The sequence below is a fragment of the Pongo abelii genome, chromosome 11 (genome assembly GCF_028885655.2).
Source record: "Pongo abelii isolate AG06213 chromosome 11, NHGRI_mPonAbe1-v2.0_pri, whole genome shotgun sequence".
In the NCBI taxonomy this organism is placed as follows: domain Eukaryota; kingdom Metazoa; phylum Chordata; class Mammalia; order Primates; family Hominidae; genus Pongo; species Pongo abelii.
Window position 1 is genome coordinate 67,063,888 of NC_071996.2, and position 20,715 is coordinate 67,084,602.

General features: G+C 36.7%; 1 protein-coding gene across 3 annotated transcripts in view; it reads right to left on the bottom strand.

The window, feature by feature from the left end:
- Positions 1-20,715, bottom strand: part of GRB14 (growth factor receptor bound protein 14) — a 128,024-nt gene that overhangs the window by 26,524 nt on the left and 80,785 nt on the right. For all 3 annotated transcript variants that reach the window (XM_024243433.2, XM_054549405.2, XM_002812543.6), the window contains 3 exons: positions 8,772-8,893; positions 6,765-6,839; positions 3,719-3,856 (listed from right to left, as the gene is read on the bottom strand). In XM_024243433.2, the coding sequence (XP_024099201.1) occupies positions 3,719-3,856; positions 6,765-6,839; positions 8,772-8,893 (335 nt within the window). The remainder of the gene's footprint in view (positions 1-3,718; positions 3,857-6,764; positions 6,840-8,771; positions 8,894-20,715) is intronic.

Consider the following 20,715-nt stretch of genomic DNA (forward strand, 5'->3'; position numbering starts at 1 on the left):
GAAAAAATTCTTTGAACCGAACAATGATAGTGACACAACCTATCAAAACATCTGGGATACAGCAAAGGCAGTGCTAAGAGGAAAGTTCATAGCCTTAAATGCCGACATCAAAAAGTCTAAAAGAGCACAAATAGGAAACCTAAGGTCACACCTCAAGGAACTAGGGAAACAAGAACAAACCAAACCCAAACACAGCAGAAGAAAAGAAATAACAAAGATCAGAGCAGAACTAAATAAAATTGAAACAAATAAAACAATACAAAAGATAAACGAAACAAAAGCTGGTTCTTTGTAAAGATAAATAAAATTGATAGACCATTAGCCAAGATTAACCAAGAAAAGAAGAGAGAAGACCCAAATAAGGTCAATTAGAATTTAAACAGGAGATATTACAATCAATACCAGAGAAATACAAAAGATCATTCAAGGCTACTATGAACACCTTTATGCACATAAACTAGAAAACCTAGAGAAGATGGATAAATTTCTGGAAAGATAACCCTCCTAGATTAAACCAGGAAGACATAAAAACACTGAGAAGACCAATAACAAGCAGTGAGATTAAAATGGTAATAAAAGAAATGATCAACAAAAAAAAAGTCCAGGACCAGATGGATTCACAGCTGAATTCTATCAGACATTCAAAGAAGAACTGGTACCAATCCCATTGACACTATTCCACAAGACAGAGAAAGAGGGAATCACCCCTATATCATTCTATGAAGCCACTATCACCCCAATACCAAAACCAGGAAAGGACATAACAAAAGAAGAAAACTACAGACCAATAGCCCTGATGAACATAGATGCAAAAATCCTTAACAAAATACTAGCCAACCGAATCCAACAGCATATTGAAAACATAATCCACCATGATCAAGTGGGTTATATATCAGAGATGGAGGGATAATTTAACATATGCAAGTCAATAAATGTGATACACCACATAAACAGAATTTAGAACAAAAATCACACGTTCCTCTCAATAGATGCAGAAAATGCACTAGACAAAATCCAGCAACACTTTATGATTAAAAACTTCAGCAAAATTGGCATAGAAGGGACATACTTTAAAGTAATCAAAGCCATCTATGGCAAACCCACAGCCAACATTATACTGAATGTGGAAAGGTTGAAAGCATTCCCCCTGAGAACTGGAACAAAAAATGGATGCTCACTCTCACCAGTTCTATTCAACATAGTACTGAAAGTCCTAGCCAGAGCAATCAGACAAGAAAAAGAAATAAAGGGCATCTAAACTGGTAAAGAGGAAGTCAAACTGTCATCGTTTACAGATGATAGGATCGTATACCTAGAAAACTTTAAAGATTCCCCCAAAAAACTCCTAGAAATGATAAATGAATTAAGCAAAGTTTCAGCATACAAAATTAACATACAGAAATCAATAGCTCTGTTATACACCAACAGTGACCAAGCTGAGAATCAAATCAAGATCTCAATCCCTTTTGCAAAAGCTGTAAAAAAAATAAAATAAACTACTTAGGAATATACCTAACCAAGAAGGTGAAAGAACTCTACAAGGAAAACTACAAAACATTGCTGAAATAAATCATAGATGACACAAACAAATGGAAACACAGCCCATGCTCATGGATGGGCAGAATCAATATTTTGAAAATGACCATACTGCCAAAAGCAATCTAGAAATTCAACGCAATTCTCATCAAAATACCATCATCGTTCTTCAATGAACTAAACAAAAAAAATCCTAAAATTTGTATGGAACCAAAAAAGAGCCTGCATAACCAAAGCAAGACTAAGCAGAAAGAACAAACCTGGAGGCATCACATTACCCAACTTCAAACTATACTACAAGGCCATAGTCACCCAAACAGCAAGGTACTGGTATAAAAATAGGCACATAGATGAATGGAACAGAATACAGAAATAAAGCCAGATACTTAACAGCCAACTGGTCTTTGACAAAGCAAACAAAAAAAAGGTGGGAAAAAGGACACTCTAGTCAACAAATGGTGCTGGGATAACTGGCAAGTCACACAAGAATGAAAGTGGATCCTTATCTCTGACCTTATACAAAAATCAACTCAAGATGGATCAAAGGCTTAAATCTAAGACCTGAAGCCACGAAATTTTCTAGAAGATAACATCAGAAAAACCCTTCTAGATATTGGCTTAGGGAAAGACCTCCCCACTAAGAACCCAAAATCAAATGAAACAAAAACAAAGATAAATAGATAGGACTTAATTAAACTAAAAGCTTCTGCACAGCAAAAGAAACACTCATCAGAGTAAACAGACAACTCACAGAGCAGGAGAAAATATTTGCAATTTCTACATCTGATAAAGGACTAATATCCAGAATCTACAAGGAACTCAAACAAATCAGCAAGAAAAAAAACAAAGAATCCCATCAAAAAGTAGGCTAAAGACATCAATAAAAAACTCTCAAAAGAAGATATACAAATGGCCAACAAACATATGAAAAAAATACTCAACATCACTAACGATCAAGGGAATGCAAATCAAAATCACAATGTGATGCCACCTTACTCCTGCAAGAATGGCCATAATCAAAAAAGTCAAACAACAGTAGATGTTGGTGTGGATGTGGTGAAAAGGGAATGCTTTTATGCTGCTGGTGGGAATGTCAACTAGTACAACCACTTTGGAAAACAGTGTGGAGATTCCTTAAAGAACTAAAAGTAGAACTACATTTTGATCCAGCAATCCCACTACTGGGTATCTTCCCAGAAGAAGTCATTATATGAAAAAGATAACTTGCACATGCATGTTTATAGCAGCGCAATTCACAATTGCTAAAATATGGAACCAGCCCAAATCCCCATCAATCAACAAGTGGATAAAGAAATTGTGAGATAGATAGATAGATAGATAGATAGATAGATAGATAGATAGATAGACAGACAGACCATGGAACCATAAAAAGGAATGAAATAATGGCATTCCCAGCTGCCTGGATGGAACTGGAGACCATTATCCTACGTGAAGTAACTCAGGAATGTAAAACCAAAAATCATATGTTCTCACCCATAAGTGGAAGCTAAGCTATGAGAATGCAAAGGAATAAGAATGATACAATGGACTTTGGGGACTCAGGGAAAAGGTGGGAGGGGGTGAAGGATAAAAGACTATACAATGAGTAGAGTGTATTCTGCCTGTTGATGGGTGCACCAAACTCTCAGAAAACACCACTAAAGAACTTATTCAGGTAATCAAACACTACCTGTTCCTTAAAAACCTATTGAAATAAATCCATCAATCAATAATAAAAGAGCAATAAATGACTCAGATGAGACATTTTATTAACTGTTCTATTATTAACTGTTCTGTTCTGTTGATGTTGATCAACAGAGATTCAGAAGTAGACAAGATCAGCAGTATGACCTGGGGTAAAAAGAAAAGGTATACACTACATCAGGCTTCAAACTCTGAAGCCAAGGATGAGGAGAAAGGAGTGAATTCAGAGTGAGGACAAAGGAGTAACATATGTTGTAATGAAATAAGAGTATCCAGACTCCATCAAAATACTACTTTGAAACCAGTGTGAAGTAAAGCTGAGTAGTGTTTAAATAATCAAGGCAAACGTTTTAAATCAAGAAAATCAAAGACCAACCTTTGACATCAAGTAATAAAGTAATAAATACAACAAAGTAAACGTGTTTTAACTTACAGCTTAATATGTCAGTCATAACACATCATGGATACTTCAATTTACCTTTGATGTTCCTTTAGTAGAAAAATATAAACCAGATCTTCTTAGAAAAAAGTAAATTTTTTTCCAAGACTTCTTCCCCTGTTCTTTCGCATGTAAGAAACCATGAATTTCAGGATATGTGCTTGAACTCAGAAACATCTGAAAGAAAATTCATATATTTTCAAACTATGATTAAATCAATGATATGGTAACCTTATACTAATCATATTAAGATTTCAAATATAAACATGTAAAAATCACACAGGATCATAACATATAACATTACGGTAATTAACTATGTGTTTGTGTGTACTGCATTGCTTTGATAGTCCTTGGTATATCTCTCTCTCTTCTCTCTCTCTCTCTCTCTTTCTATCTCTGTGTGTGTGTATATATACACACACACATACACACACAGAAAATAAATCAGAGTCTTTCAAAAACCTGAGATGTTTCAAATGAAAATGAGTTCACAAAATGTACATTCTGAGTGATAGTACATAGTTATCTAACTACCAAAATTATCAGCTAATTGAATGTCCATTCAAAAAGTTGGACGTCATCTATAGCGTTAAGTCCTGATATACTTTACATCGTTTTCCATGGTTTTCCCTGAGATTACAGGTTTACCTATTAACTTCATTATGGTATAAGTAAGACCACAATCCTGACTTCAATTGTGAAGCAGGAAGTTGAGCCAAGTTCACCTCCTTGAGGCGGGTAAAGCAAACAAAACTATCTCTCCTTTGTCATCTATGGTTCTCAGTTGTGGGTGGATGTGGCAGGTCATGTTTTCCAAGGAGGACAGCAACAATGTCTTCCATCCTACATGCTCTTCTGTAATGTCATCTTGCCACTGAATCACAAAAAGGTGGAGTCTTTGTCTTTCTCCACTCCCTTGAATGCGAGCAAGCCTATCACTGCTTTGACCCATACAATATGTGGAAGCGACCCTTTGCCAGTTCTAGGTGTAGTCCCTAACTAGCCTGGTGATTTTCGTGACTTGGCCCTTGGAATCCAGCTGTCACATAAGAAATGTGACTACCCTGAGACCATCACAGGTAAGAAGTCCAATGCAACTGGAAAAGCCCTGCAGGATGAGACATGAGACAGACAGAGAGAGACAGTAAGTGGGGGAAAACAGGGGAGAGAGAGAGAGAGACACCAAGGAGTGTCAAACGACATGCAGTGAAAAAACTCTCTTAGAAGGGGACCTTCAATCCCCAACACTGAGTCAACGTGCCTCAGAGATGACCCACCCAGCTAACTCTTCCCAGATGCCTGTCCCACAAATTGTTGGCAAAATGTAAATGGATACTTTAAACCACAAAGGCTTGGAATAGTTTGTTACGTGGTAATAATTCATTGAGACAGTGGGCATGTGTTGGTCAAGAAAATGAGAATGAAAAGGAACAGCTCAACTGAGTGGTTGTGCTCAGCATCCTTAATAAGACAGTGGAAATGCATTAGTGTCTCATTAAAAAAAAAAAAGAAAATAGAAATCCCTCTGAATAAACAAATGGAAAAAATTTGAAATAAGGGAATTTATTAACTAAAATAGTGTAACACATTTTAAAAGGCTACTAAAGGAAATGCTGATAGTAGATACTTATGTTTTTTAAAGTAAATTACTAAAAGAAATTTAATTTAATGAGACACAGATATTAATTAATTGACATGCAAAACAGGCAAGTAGGTTTTTTAGTTTGAGTGCTTTCCAAGTGATTAAACCAAACCAATTAAATTTTAAAAAGAGAGTCATAGAGGTCACACTAGAAAAAGAAGAAACCTTTTAAAAAGTGGAAACATTGCCTCAGTGGAGAGAAGAGGTCAGGGGCACATGCAGGACTATCTGATTCCAAAGCCTATGATTTTTCTTGTTTTTATAATTTAACATTAAAGCAACATAACTGTGCTACAGGAAGACTTGCAAAAGGAGGTGGAATAAAAACTCCATCCCACCACTGTGTTGTAATACAGTGGTGAAGCATTCAGAGGGCTGAGATCTGAAAGTCCTGGGGCACAGCTGCTGCTGCCATTTACCTAACATTTTGACGGGGTGTCTCTGTAAAAACCCAGGAGCACAGAAGCAGCTTTTAGAAAAATCTCTGGGGACTAATCATGTTTCAAAAATATTCTGAAGCACAAAAATGAAATATAACCTATTAAAAAGCCCACAGAAAAATCCATGATAGCTCTGCCAACCTAATATTTTTAAGGTCAAACAATACTGGAAATATTAAAAGTTGTCTTCATTAAAGATCAGAGAATACTGAGTGGGTTTGGGGATGCATGGGGCTGAGCTCAAACAGCAACCATTATAAAGACATTGCTCAACATTAACCTGTAAAAAACAACTGTAGAGCTTCTGATGTAAAATCTACAAATCTATCAAAAATTAAAGAAAATAACTGAAATTATTCATTTATTGTACTGACAATGTCTTTGAAAATAACCATTTCAAGCCACTGCCAGTTTGGAAGAAATGAGTCCAATAGACACAAAAATAAGGAGATTTTTAATTAGATAACTAGTATTCTTAATTCAGCTAAGAATATTTCACAATTCTATGCAAGGATTTCCATAACAGCTATTACAAACGCTAGTGAATACATTTGCATCCTGTATCTTTTATCTCCTTTCATTTATTTGCTAAACATTTTATTACAAATAGGATTGAGGGTGTTTATTATGAAAGCTGATACTGAGTATCTATTGGTAAAATATCTGTATTTTACAAAGAATTTTGATTTTTCTAAAGACTAACATAATATTTACACACATCACAGAACAAAATTGCAAGTTTCCTTTTAAGACACACATTTTTAAATATGTAAAATCCTTTGACAATTGGCTAAAACTGGGAAGAAGAATATTGTTAAAGAGCTTTATTGATTTAGGACATTCTTTACCTGGGTGCATTTTTTTTTTAGTTTTACCTCCAGCAAAAAATATTAATAATGATTCAAAGCATAACTTTTCAAAATCTGGGCATGTATAAAAAAGGACTTAAAAGTTTTCCTTCATTATGCTACTATTTATATATGTTAATAAAAATATATTTTACCTGCAAAATCTGTGTGGGGGATATTTCACCATTGGTTTCAGTTGCAAAAGATACCATATGCTCTGGAAAAAAATACTGTCAAAAAGACACAGTTAAATTATCACAAAATTCATGCTAGAAAAGATTCAATTATGACCAATATAGTAATCAAAAGCAAAAGTTCTTTAAACTGGTGTGACTAAAATTCACCCAAAAGTGCTTTTGAAAATGCCCGTCCTTAGACTCTACTCATAGGTACCTTAATGAGAATGTCTGGAGTTGGGCGCAAAGATGAGCAAATGCCCCCAGATAATGCTGATGTGGATGGATTCAAGTATCTGGAGTTATAAAACACTGCCCTGAAGTTGACAATGTGCTTGCTCCCACATCTTATTCCCGAGTCCTGCAACCAGCCTATCAGGTCAAAAGGACTATCCATTCCATTTTACAAGGAAAAGGCTCATAGAAGTACAAAGTTTAGGGTATGCCCAAGGTCATAGCCCACAACACAGTGGAGGTCAGGACTTAAATTGGGCTGGGGAGCTAAAAGTCCAGTTCTTTCTTCCTACCATTTTTCCAAACTTTTTAATCATAAAATTCACCTAGGGCAGTTGTTTAAAATAGGAATTCCCAGGCCTCATTCCTGGAGTTTCTGATTCAGTAGGGCCAGGCAAGTCCTGGATTCTGTGTTTTTAATAAGCACTCTCCCCTCAGTAAATTTTACGATTAGACAAGTTTGGGAAAATATATTCTACTATATTTCCTCTAGGACAGGGTTTTTCAACAGCAGTTCTACTAACATTTTGGTCTAATAATTCTGTGTTGAGAGGGGCACTCCTGCAAATTATAGATGTTTAGAGCATTCCTATCCTCTGCTCACTAGCAGCCCTCCTCCCCACTGCCAGTTGTGACACCCCAAAATGTGTCCAGACATTGTCCAATCACCCCCCAGTTAAGAACCACTGCAATAGGTCCACAAAACAAATGTCCAGCCTTGTTTAAATAAAAAATAAATAAAAAACAAGCATTGAACAATATTTCTTTAAATATATCTTTTTAAATTCTTGTCTTTAATAAAGACTCACAACAAAAAAAACACTTTCTCTTCACATTTGAATGTATTTAATTTTTATTAGGACTAATTTTCTTTGCCAAAGATCATCCCATTATGTTTCTATTAATAGGTTAAGATAAAAGAGAACGTGAGAGGTCTTTCAGGGTTTGAAAATATTCTATTATGGTGTGTATCATATATTTTTCATAAAGAATCATTTCAATCCAATTATCATCCAAAACTTAGTGTAAAAATACGCTTCAGCTGCAGAGACAAAAACAATTTAAAATAATGAGCCCAGAGGCTATTCTGACTTTTCTAGATCCCTAGTCTTCATTAGAATGTGACATACATTTATTTTCTTTTAAAGAGAACTACAATGAAAGTAGTATTTACTAGATAATGCACTGGTCTTTATCTCACTTCTACTTAGTTCAAAAATTACTGCACCAAAAACAAAATAATTTGGAATAGGAAGATTCACGTCAATCTTAATTTCTGGCTAATTTATAATACTCTCAACAATCATTAGTCTGCTTTTACTTTAGAAAGCTATTTAAATTTCCTAAATTCTGTAGAAAGTGTTAAGATATAATATTTTGCTTAACACTTGTTCTTAATCTGTTTGAGAACCTATAAAAATTCATTTCCCACATCAAATGTATAATTGTTTCCTTTTCACAAAAGGCAAAACTAGGTTTCCTAATACTTTTAAATTAAATAAACCAAATTCATCTCAATTCAGACTTTACCAATATGGCTTTAAAAAGTTTTACACCTGTGTATCTGAACTTCTGTGTATAATGTTCACTCATCATTGTTAGCATAAGAAATATGGGTATAATTTCAAAGGACCAGAGTCTTCATCTACAATTTACCAAATAGGACTATTTTATTTATAGTGACTATCTTCTTCCCGTAAAATTTAACGGGTTCATTTATTTTCCGTAACTATTAAGAGGGATTTCACTTACCATTGGGTTTTTAAAGAACTCATATTTGGCATAATTTTTTCTAAAGTATAGTTTGTTTTCTTCTTCTATCCCCCAGTTGGATAGCACTTCAATCACCAGTTCGTGGTCTTCTATTGTTCTTTCTGTAAAGAATGTTTCAATGAGTATGTTGACAGATAGACAAATATATATATATACACACACACAAACACAGACACATACAAACATATAAAATGTATTATGCATCTTTGTTAAACATAGCAGATTTCAACTTAATTATGAAATAGCCAGATTGATAAAATTTGTCATCAATTTTCAATTACTAATGTTCATTTTTATACCAAAGCAGACTGTTGTCTAAAAAGAAAAAAAGTATAAAATATCATAATGTACTTTTTGTTATCTCAATTTCCTTTTATTACTGTGTAAATAATATAAGTTTGATAACATATCTGCATTAAGTATATGGGAGCTATTTTTTTCTCTGACTCATCATGGTGCCAAAATTTAAATATTTATTTCAAGGTTGAACAATTCACCTCATTAAGAGATGAAGAATTTTGACAGGTTCATGTGCATTTAAGACTGTCCAGACTAATCTGGATAGCTGAGAAAAATTAAAATAAATGCTTTAAAGGAAAATTTTAATACAAGAAGACACAGGTTTTTTTAAAGAAGCCCAATTCCTTGGGGCACTTTATACTTTCAAAGCTAATACTAAGGAAAATATATTTTGTATTAACAATGAAGATAATTAAGTGGGTGGGAAGGCACTTGGCAGAAAAGGCGCTTAAATGAAGTAAGCAAAGGCAGTTTTAAAGAGGTGACTATAACATGCGAAATTCCTAGTTTTATAAGAAACTGTGAGGATGTTGACAGTAGTATTATTCATAATAGCCCCAAACTTGAAACTACCCAGATGCCCACTGACATGAGAATGAACAAGTAAATTGTGTAAAAGCACACAGTGAAAATATACTACAACAACCCACAACAGTATTGATAAATATTGCATTTCATGAACACCATATGTAATTAAAGAATCCAGACACAGATAGTATATACTGCATGATTCTACTTATATAAGGTTCAAAACAGCAAAATTAATCTACAGTGCTAGAAAGGGTTTTGGAGATATTAAGTAAGTGGGGGCATGAAGGGAATCACTGGGGTGAGTACAACGCTGTTTCTTGATCTTGGGGTTGGTTACTCCAGTATATGTAATATCTGAGAGTTCATTGAGTTGTGCACACTTGATTTGTACACTTTTCTTAATGTATGCCATACTTCAATAAACGGTGGAGAAAAGAAAAGAAACTGGAAATTACCAACGCGAAACAGGAAATGGAGAACAACCAAATAAGGAATATGGAAATTCTCTGCTGTTTTACTGTTTCTAGGATGTTTTTAAAAAGCATTTATGTCTCAGAAATTCAACATACAGTAGTGATTTGTGACCTACAACACCCAAACTCTTGAAAGTAATATCATTCTTAAGTAGACATTTATTCATCCAAAAAAAGAAGTTCAAGTAAGAGTGTTCAATGAATATGGATGAGTTTGAGCTAAGTATATATCAACACTTGGGGTTCTATTCCTAACTCTGATTGCTCCTTTTCTATCCCATTGACTGGCTCCACTAGCTCCTTCTCCTCCTACAATCTTGGTTCAACTCTTTTCTTTCTCCCCCTATAAATTAATCCATTCTCACCTCTTCAACCATCTCATTTGTCAGGTTTTCTGAAGTGAAATCTCTGGCTATAATTGTTCTCACCCATGCTCCTGTCCTAACTACTATACTGTCCACCACCTCAAATACAGTATGTCTAAAACCAAAGTCAAAATATTACACATAAAATTACCATAGGATCAGCAATTCCACTTCTGGCTGTTTACTCAAAAGAAGTGAAAGCAGGGACTCGAACAGAAATTTGTATACCAATGTTCATAGCAGCATCATTCGCAATAGCCAAAAGGTGAAAACCTAATGTCCATGTCCATGAACAATGAATAGATAACAAATGTGGTATATGCAGTACCTACAATGGAATATTCAGCTTTAAAAAGGAATGTAATTCTGACACATGCTACAACATAGATGAACCTTGAAGCTATTATGCTAAGTGAAATAAGACAAATACAACAGAACAAATGCTGTACGATTCCACTTATACAAGGTACCTAGAATAGTCAAATTCATAGAGATAGAAAGTAGAATGGTGGCTTCCAGGGGCGGGAGGGAGTAGGGAATAAGGAGTTGTTGTTTAATTGATGCAGAGTTTCAGTATGAGAAAATCAAAATATTTTAGAGATTGATGGCCAGTCGTGATGGTTGCACAACAATGTGAATTCATATAATGCCACTGAACTGTACATATACAAAATTTTAAATGGTACCAAAATCTTTTTAAACTTAAAAACGAAACAAAGTCATCTACATTTTTCCCTTTCAAATGACTTTTTCTTCCTAAATTATCCTATCTCCATTACTGTCTTTTTTACCACATTCTCTCAAAAAAAGTAGAACTACAACTCACCTTTGCAACTTTCTCTACCTCTAATCCAATATCTTCTACTCCTGAAATTCTCAGATAGCAGGGATTCTTCCTCTGAGTGTCTCTCACACAACAAACAACCCCCACACCAGGTCCCACTGTCACCATTTCAATTTAGACCTTTGCCTTTTCTTGTTCAGCCTAACTAATCTTCAAGCCTCTACTTTCTCATTCTTCTAATCCAACGTGGACACTGATAGCATAGCAAACCTCCTAAAACATGTGTATGAATGTGAACCCTGCCCAAAAAGCTTGTCTGCTTCTGCTTGTTATAGATAAGTGCATATAGTCTGGCAGTTAGTTATAACTTAGTCATTTGTTCATCCATTCAACAAATATTTGTTGAAGGTTCACAGTATGTCAAAAACTCATCTTAGGGCTAAAAATTTTGTAGTGGAGAAGACAGTAACAAAATAACTGCCCTCACGAAGCTTTCATTCTAATGGGAATACATGGATAATAAATAAAATGTGAATCATAAAAAGTAGTGGTCTTAGTCCATTTTTTTTGCTATCAAGAAATACCTGAGGTTGGGTAATCTATATAGAAAAGGGGTTTATTTGGCTCATGGCTATACAGGAAGCATGGTAGCAGCACCTGCTTCTGGTGAGGCCTCAGAAAGCTTACAATCATGCAGGAAGGTAAAGGGGGAGCAGGCGTGTCACGTGGCAAGAGACAGCAATAGACATGCCAGGCTCTTTTGAACAACCAGCTTTTGTGTGAACGAATAGAGTGAGAATTCACTCATTACCACAAGGATGGCACCAAGTCATTCACGAGAGACCTGCCCTCATGTCCCAAACACCTCCCACTAGGCCCACCTCCAACACTGGGGATCACATTTCAACATGAAATTTGGAGGGGCAAATATTTAAACCATAATAGTGGTGATAAACCTTACAGGGAAAAATACAGCAGGGAAGAGAGAGAAAGTGCTGAGGACATAGGGGATAGGAATCCATTTCCATCAGCTTACCAAGAAGGCCTCATTGAGAAGGTAATGTTTAAACAGAGACCTAAAGGAGAATAGGACAGGAGCCAAGCAGATAGAGAGGAGGAGCAAGAAAAAAAGCCCTTGAGGTGAGAGAAAGGCTGGTATGTTTGAAATACAGCCAGGAGGTTAGTGTGGCTAATGCTGAACAAGGAAAAGGGGTTATCCCAGGAGAAGAAGTTAAGGAAATAATGGTGATGAGATAGTGGGTTGTAGAAAGCCCTGCAGTCTATAGTAAGGGCTAGGCTTTTCCTCTGTGTTAGATGGGAAGTCATTTTGAACACAGGAATAACATGAACTAACAAGTTTCAATAGGATCACACTGTGGAGCATAAAACTGATTTTAAAAGGCTGAAAGCACAAAGACCATTTGGTAGGCTATTGGAACCAACCCCAGGACAGATGATGCAGCTTAGATTAGCATGGTAGCAGTTGATGTGGTTAAAAAAAATACACAGAATCTTGATCTATTTTGAAGGTAGGGACAACAGAATTCGCTGACAAATTGGATATGGAGTGAAAAAGAAAGTACTTGAGGAAGACATCAAGGTTCTCAGCCTTAGCACTTGGAAGGATGTGTTACCAGTAATAAGCTAGAAAAACTGCAAGACAAACTGGAGGGACATCCAGTGATCACTGAGCTACCAAGTGGGAAGTTGCATCCTTAAAAATCTGTCCTTACTTCTGTTTACTTTTCACACAAACTCAGCTGGTATTTTCAAGATTATGAAACACAGGTACACATTATTAAATGCACTATGTGCTAGGCACGGTATCTGTATTCTTTGCAACTGCAGTAGGAGACAATTTCAAGATATCAATAAAGATGCTTGCTTGTTTCCTTTGCCAACCTGTGTTTCCTTGGACCCATTACCCTTCTCTACCTCTAAGAAAACAGTATGAATTCTACCCTCATACTACACTATAAAGAAAGGAAAAAATAGCAAAGAGGCATTTTGTTGTTTTTTTGAGTGTCACAGTAGACTTTATCAATTTTTGACAAATGTAATTGTTTAGGAAGAAGCATGCCTAGCCAATCCTCCATTGTCACTTGTGGGGACCCACCCTCTGCCCTCTGAGAAAAGAGGCAGAGTTAAAGGGTTATTGAAAGAAACTGGAGGAGTGGAGACTGTGAGGGAGCTGGATGGTAACCGGATGGTGTAGGTCCCAAGTGCCCCCACTTGTAGGTCCCAAGTGCCCAGGTTGAACGACAACCACATGTCTGAGCGCAAGTTGATGTTCTTTTCCCTGCACACATTGCTTCAACTCCGTGGAAGTTCTCTCCCAAGGGACATTGCCTACCACCTCTGCTGGATCTATTTACATCCTGCACATTCTGTCTATATCAACTAAAATTGCTCTTTCATGCTCCTGCCGTTCGTTCTCTACCTTAGTTGCTTCCAATTCTCTCTTTTTTTTTTTTTGAGACGGAGTCTCGCTCTGTCACCCAGGCTGGAGTGCAGTGGCACGACCTTGGCTCACTGCAAGCTCCGCCTCCCGGGTTCACGCCATTCTCCTGCCTCAGCCTCCCGAGTAGCTGGGACTACAGGCGCCCGCCACTGCGCCCGGCTAATTTTTTGTATCTTTAGTAGAGACGGGGCTTCACCGTGGTCTCGATCTCTCGACCTCGTGATCCGCCCGCCTCGGCCTCCCAAAGTGCTGGGATTACAGGCGTGAGCCACCGCGCCCGGCCCCAATTCTTTTATTTTGAAAGGTATTCAATAAATATTTGCTAATTAACTGAAAGTATACCACATTTTAAGTGTAAGGGACAAAACAGTAATGGGCAAGATTTCAAATCATGTCAATCTTCAAAGTACAAATCATTTGAATTTGGACTGCATCATGAAAGAAAATAAAACAAAAAAGGTTGAAAAATCAAACTACATTTGAACAGCTATGACAAATGTGTAACTAAAGAACTAAGCAGGTTCGGTGGCTCATGCCTGTAATCCCAGCTACTCAGGAGGCTAAATATAAAAAAGAACTAGTGTAATATGTATGGTTACCAAGAAGTGGAATCTAGTCAGGGGTTTTGTTGACTACATGCAAATAAAAACCAGAATAGCAATCTTGAAAAAATAAAATAAAGGATAAAAGAATTGCAGAAAATGTCACAGAACTATAAAACTGAGTATTTACATACTGCAATTCCTAGCACTAGAAAATAATCTGGTGATTTAAGAAAAATCCGTCTTTTAAAAAGCCATCACGAAATACAGTATGTGAGAAAGCCAAAGACATACATTCCATTCCTTCGAAAAAGATTTCTAGTACTATTCTATCAAACATTCAGATAACATATTAAGGAAGCTAATAAAAGTCAAGAGGATTGAATGCAGCTATACTTTTTTACCTTATATACTAGCCTGGTAATGAAGATATAATTTTCTTCTTATAGAATCTGATTTTTAGAAATTATATCACATATTCTTTTTAAATTTATATATCACCATCCCAATTTGGATGCATTGTACCTTCCCCCAACCAATCTCATTATGTTAAAGGATTAATGTTACAATAATCCAAATAACCCTGGGAGGCATAATTGAATATCAGTTAATCACATCTCACATAAAATTAACATTTCTTTTTTCAATGCAGATATCTGACTAAATACAGGCCCTAGTAGACAGAAAATTCAACAGGAAGATGCAAGATGACTAGATGGATTACTTTGAGAAGAAAATAAAAATGATGCAAAAGGAGGTGAAATGTTGCTGAAGACCAACTTTCTCTTGCCTTGGTCTAGCCAAAATACATCATTACCAAGAACTAAGAAAAGGGAAAACAAAACAAAACACTAAACCAAAAGGCCTTTAATAAACTTTCTTGGACCTTTCTCCTACCAAGCAAATTTTAACCAAGTAAGTAATCCTACTAAGTTATTTATCATTTATTTCAAATATCAAAAGGAATAATATTAATTCTACAACTAGGGGCTCTTTGCTGCAGTGTTGAAAACCCAGAATGAACTCAGGTACTTTTTGAATTACCATTTGAGAAGTGACCACAGGTAGGAATCACATGAATTCAAAATTATTATTTTAAAGACTTTATTTTTAAAACTTTATAAAATCCATCTAAAATACTATAATAAAACATGTTATTAAAACTTCACAGATACAAGTCTATTTAAAATAAAACTTTCTGACGTTATTTTTCGGGCATTGGAAAGTAAATTACAATTGTCAACTACCACTGATATGTAGGTAGAAAAATAGGAGGGAAGCCCTCTTAAATTACTTCAACATAGCAATCAAGAAGAAGGAAAAAGAAAGAAAAGCTTCAAAAGCATTTTAAAAGCTTTTTCAAAACAAAAACAAAAATTTCGTATTGCCTTAAGTTGTATTTTTTGTTTCTAATAGGTCAGTAAGGTCTTATGGTAATAAAAAGAAATATTACCAAATAATGATAACTACATGTAATTCTGTTTTCGAATTTTCAGAAACTCTTTCTTTAAAAAAAGAAAAAGAAAAGAAAAAAGAAGAAGAAAGCAAGAAGTTTCTTCTGAAACTGTTGATTTAACATCAAAGTCTTTTTAAAAACCTCAATCCTCCAAGAATGGAGAGTGCTCACCTGTGACCTTCTGCCTGGATTTCTTTGCTGAAGCTACTGCCAAGTACAGTGAGGAGCTCAAATAGAAACCTGAGTCCCTACTCTTCTCTCACTTGATAAGAGAAGAAACAAAAGTGGCTTTTACCTCTAATTCGCTCAGAAAACAATTTTTTGAATACCTTTTTTATAGGAAACTCCAGGAGACAAATGGTCCTTGTACTTCTCTATGCTTGGTAGAAACTACATACATTTTGTCAATCTTATTTTCAGATAAAAATGAACAGCCTCTGGCCAAGCAAAACAAAAACTGGAGAAGCAAAGAATAAAATGCAGCTCAATTTCTAAAAGGTTCCTTAACCTAAGAATACTACTTAATACCAGCAGGATCCCCCAGAAAATTGCCATCAGACACATTCAACTCCCCAAGTGCAATAATAGGAAGATTGTGACACTTCAGCTTGACGGCTATAAAGGCCCTGCAGTTCATTCTTCTGCGAGGGGAAATAGTCTCCAATTAACTCCGACCCAACCATCGCAACTTATATTCAGAGGCAGCCTTATTTTTCCACAAAATGCCTGCATATATATGATCTTGAGTTGACTGGGTAAATATCTGAAGAGCTTACAGACAGCTTCCATTAATTCGAAGGTTCTCACAGCATTCTTTAAGGACTCAGAGTAAATTCTATCTGAGCACAGCATGTGATTTCTTTGGCTTCTTTTCCAAGCCTATTCCTTCTATGTACTTTGTAATCCATCATTTTAATTTTTGGATATAAATGCCTTAAAGTTTAGTATGACTTAGTTCAAAACACATTCATTTGTCTTAGACCCTGGGTTACAAAGATGCATGTGTACAGAGAGCCCCAGCTCCATGGAATTACTGTCTGATTTTAATAATGTGATCACTGTTAAGATAGTTGTAGAAAATGTTACAGCAGCAAAGAAGATGTGTATTTTGTCCAACTTGGGGCTTCAGAAAGATGTCTGAGCTAAGGCTTTAAAAATCTCTTTAAAAGTTTTAAAAATTGTGTTTATTTCTTTTTTTCTGATTATTAAAATAATACATTCCATTAAAGGAAATTTTACAAATACAGATAACTTACAATCACAATACATCTTTAAACCTGTCAATCAGGAATAAGCACCTAACCTTTCAGTATATTCCTTTCTTGTCTTTTTCTCTTGCTGTATATGAGTGTATGTGTATATACTTTTTATAATATTAGAAAATGTTATATGTTTATACACTGATTTTATTCAATCATCACCACAACCTTACATTTACCCACATCAGTCTTCAAAGGAAGAATAAAAGCATGATCAAAAGCTGCATAACATTACATCCTATGGATGTACTGTAATTTATAACATTCTCCTTTTATATTGAGGTTTTACTTGTCTAGTTAATTGATATTGTAAACAATCTACTTTGAACAACCTTATATCTAAATCTTGTCCACACTGCTTGTTTCTCACACCCACCTATATAGTATGTCCTGTGGAAGCATCACCTCCCAGGACACAATTCATCACTAACACTCTTAGTGCCTCCTGCAGCTCTCTGTTGTTTTCAGGATTTGCAATTTCCCAAGGGGTGTATGAGTACGGGTGGTGGCAGCAAGCATCCTGATCATCTCAAGGAACAGCCCTGGAGCAGCAGCAGCAGTTTGCGCCGAGCAGTCAGGCAAGTGTAAGAGGCAGGTGTGTCTCCCGGCCTGCTGTCAGATGGAAAGGGTGACTCTACTTCACAAGGCTGAGCATGGGATGCCTCCAACTGCTTTTCTCTCTCCACTTTCCCCAGACTGTGACACTAGGTTACCTATCAGTCAGCTTGGACAGCTCAGAGTTTTCATCTTTATTGCCATAAGTATTTTTAAGAAAAGGCTGGGGTTTTACTTTCCTGCCATTTTTAACTAAAATAACTAAGCCCTGGAAGATACATAGCAGTTAGCCAAGTAAAGATGGACAGGAAGGGGTTTTCTGTGACTCTTAACATCACAAACAAGAAAACTGAGTAGAAACTGTAGTATATGCAGGCATCTGCAGGCAGTTCTCTAACGTATAAACTAAAAGCAGGGAGGGGTGAGACATTAAGGCTGCAGCTATGAAGGGTAGACAGGTCACAAGATGCTACAAGACCCACAGAGGACCTTGGATCCAAATGCAAAAAGAATCAGGTCTGCATTCAGATGGATAATGTTGGTACTACCAGAGGCAGGAGGACCAGTTGTGAGGCTAACATAATGCCTGAGGGGAGAGATGCTAGGACCTGAATTCATGTAGCCGAGGCTATGAGAATATGTAGAAGAAAAAATCAGCTGAATCAGAAGCAGATTTAGTTATGGGCACTTCCTATCTTTGCTAGTTAAATATTGCCCATTTCCGGTCTGTGTGTGCCACCACGACACCACGTCTCCTGAAAGCCCAGAGGGTCAGGGCACATGATTCTCTTTATGGAAGGAAGCACAGTGCCACATGTCCCAAAGGCTTCACAGTGATTTCTGCTGTGATGAGGGTGGTCACAACTCTGATGGCTGGTATGTTACAAACTGCACAGAAAGTCCAACTCTATGTCAGCTCCAGAAGAGGAAAAACACTTGTACTTCCTTTGTTAAAAAAGAAAAAAGAGTGAAGGAGCAGCTTCCAAGCAGGAGGCTGTGAACCATTCCCTCACTGTCACTGTGCATCGCTTCTGTCTTAAGGCAATCACGTGGGCACAGCTGCACACATTAAAATGGTTTCATTAAAAGCCTCCAGTCATTCATTTTGCTTATTAAAGCCACTCCACAATGATATTCACAATGGAAATCTCAGCTGTCCCTAGAAATGATACTAAAATACAATTAATTCCTCTTCCCGAGGAGTCTGTAGGTATGCGCTTGAGGTATTGTGTTAATTGCCACTGCTTCATACCATGGCTTCAATTAGGAATCAGAATGGGAGCAAGACAAACATGGATCCCGTTAAGTTTCAGAGGACTTGAAGCTAAAGTTTTTCCCCCACCCTACTCTTACATTGATTATAACAGCGCAGAGGATTCCATCTGGGGAACTATAGTGACATCCAGTGGCTGTGAAGCAAACCACACCAGTTGCAAAACCTGGTTTACTACATCATGAAAGGAGAAATATTTGTTGATGTGCTGACATTTTAAATTCAATGTCTATCAAAGTGTGTGTACAAGTAGAACCATATAATAATATGATCCAAAATCAGGCCATTCAGAGATTCATAACAAAATCAAGATATTTAGTTGTCTTCAATGATTGACTCTGCCTATTAAAATTCTCAGCAGCCATATATTAATAATTACAGGTAGAGGATATGAAACATGGACATTGCATTCAAAGTTCCAAACATAATATTATTATACAATTCATGTTTTGTACAAATTCAAAAACAGGTAATTTTTAGCATGATTCTCTCGCTCAGCCAAAATAAATATCTGGCTCTGCTATAAAGTGAACTGGGTTGGCTCAGTTCAATCTCAGTAATTTCATTACCACCTGGGATAGGAACGTTTATACGAAAGTTTTCTTGGTGGTTCGCAATTTAAATTATAGCATTCCTGAGAGAGATGTAGAGTGAGACAGAGGCAAACCGACCGCAGAATCTCAGGAACATTTGCTTGAAATATTGTGGTGGGAAGAAACCAACTTGCTTCGGTGGAAAATGCAGATTACAGAACCTGATGGAATCTAGATCTTTGTATTCCTGCATGTAAATGGATATTAAAATACATACTCTATGCACACCAATAGTAGCTACCACACATATGCATTTATATTAAAAATACTAATAATGGTCGGGCATGGTGGCTCACACCTGTAATCCCAGCACTTTGGGAGGCCAAGGCAGATGGATCACTTGAGGTCAGTAGTTCAAGACCAGCCTAGCCAACATAGTGAAACCCCATCTCTATTAAAAATACAAAAATTAGCCAGGCATGAGGGTGCACGCCTGAAATCCCAGCTACTCAGGAGTCTGAGGCACAAGAATCACTTGAAGCTGGGAGGCGGAGGAGGCAGTGAGCCAATATCAAACACTGCACTCCACCGTGGGCGACAGAGGGAGACTCCATCTCAAAAAAAAAAAAAAAAATACTAATAAGATTGAAGTTTCCTTTGCCACAGAAAACGTAACTCTGAAATTAGACTTCAGGTTCAGGAACGTACCACATTTTGAATATTAAGTAATCCCCCTTCTGCTTTTAGTAGTTTGTGATATGGTTTAGACAGATGAGAAGCAACGATAGTAGCATATGTATTCACAACTCGGAATGTCTCTGAAACTGGCCTAAGCTTTTCTTGGTCACTAAAAGTGAGCAAAGTGCAGAAAACCCTCAACTCTCATCTATCCTATAAGTCAAAATATCCTTACCTATGAGGCCTCAGGATCTCACAAACACTAAATCTCATAAACACACAGACCACATGTGAAGATGGTATAATGGGGGCATGCACAGCTAGTAGAAATGACAGATAGGTGGGGATCATTCCAGGGAGCCACAGGTAGTCTGATGGAAAAGCAAAATAAAAGGTCAAACCTTGCATTCTGGCCTCCTTAGTAGTATGCTTTTAAAACTAAATCACATCATATTCTTCTCTGACTCAAAGACCTCCCCTTGCTTTTTCTCTCACTCGGTGTAAATGCCAGGCTCACTTCCTGGTCTATGAAACCCTACACGATCTGGTCCTGGGGCAACTCTGTGATATCCTCTCCCATTACCTTCCACCTTACTGACTCCACTCCAGGTGCAATGGCCCCTAGGCTGCTTCCTGAACACAAGCACACTGCCACGTCCAGGCCTTTCCACTTGCTGTTCCCTCTGTCCAGAACAATCTTCCATTTAATTGCA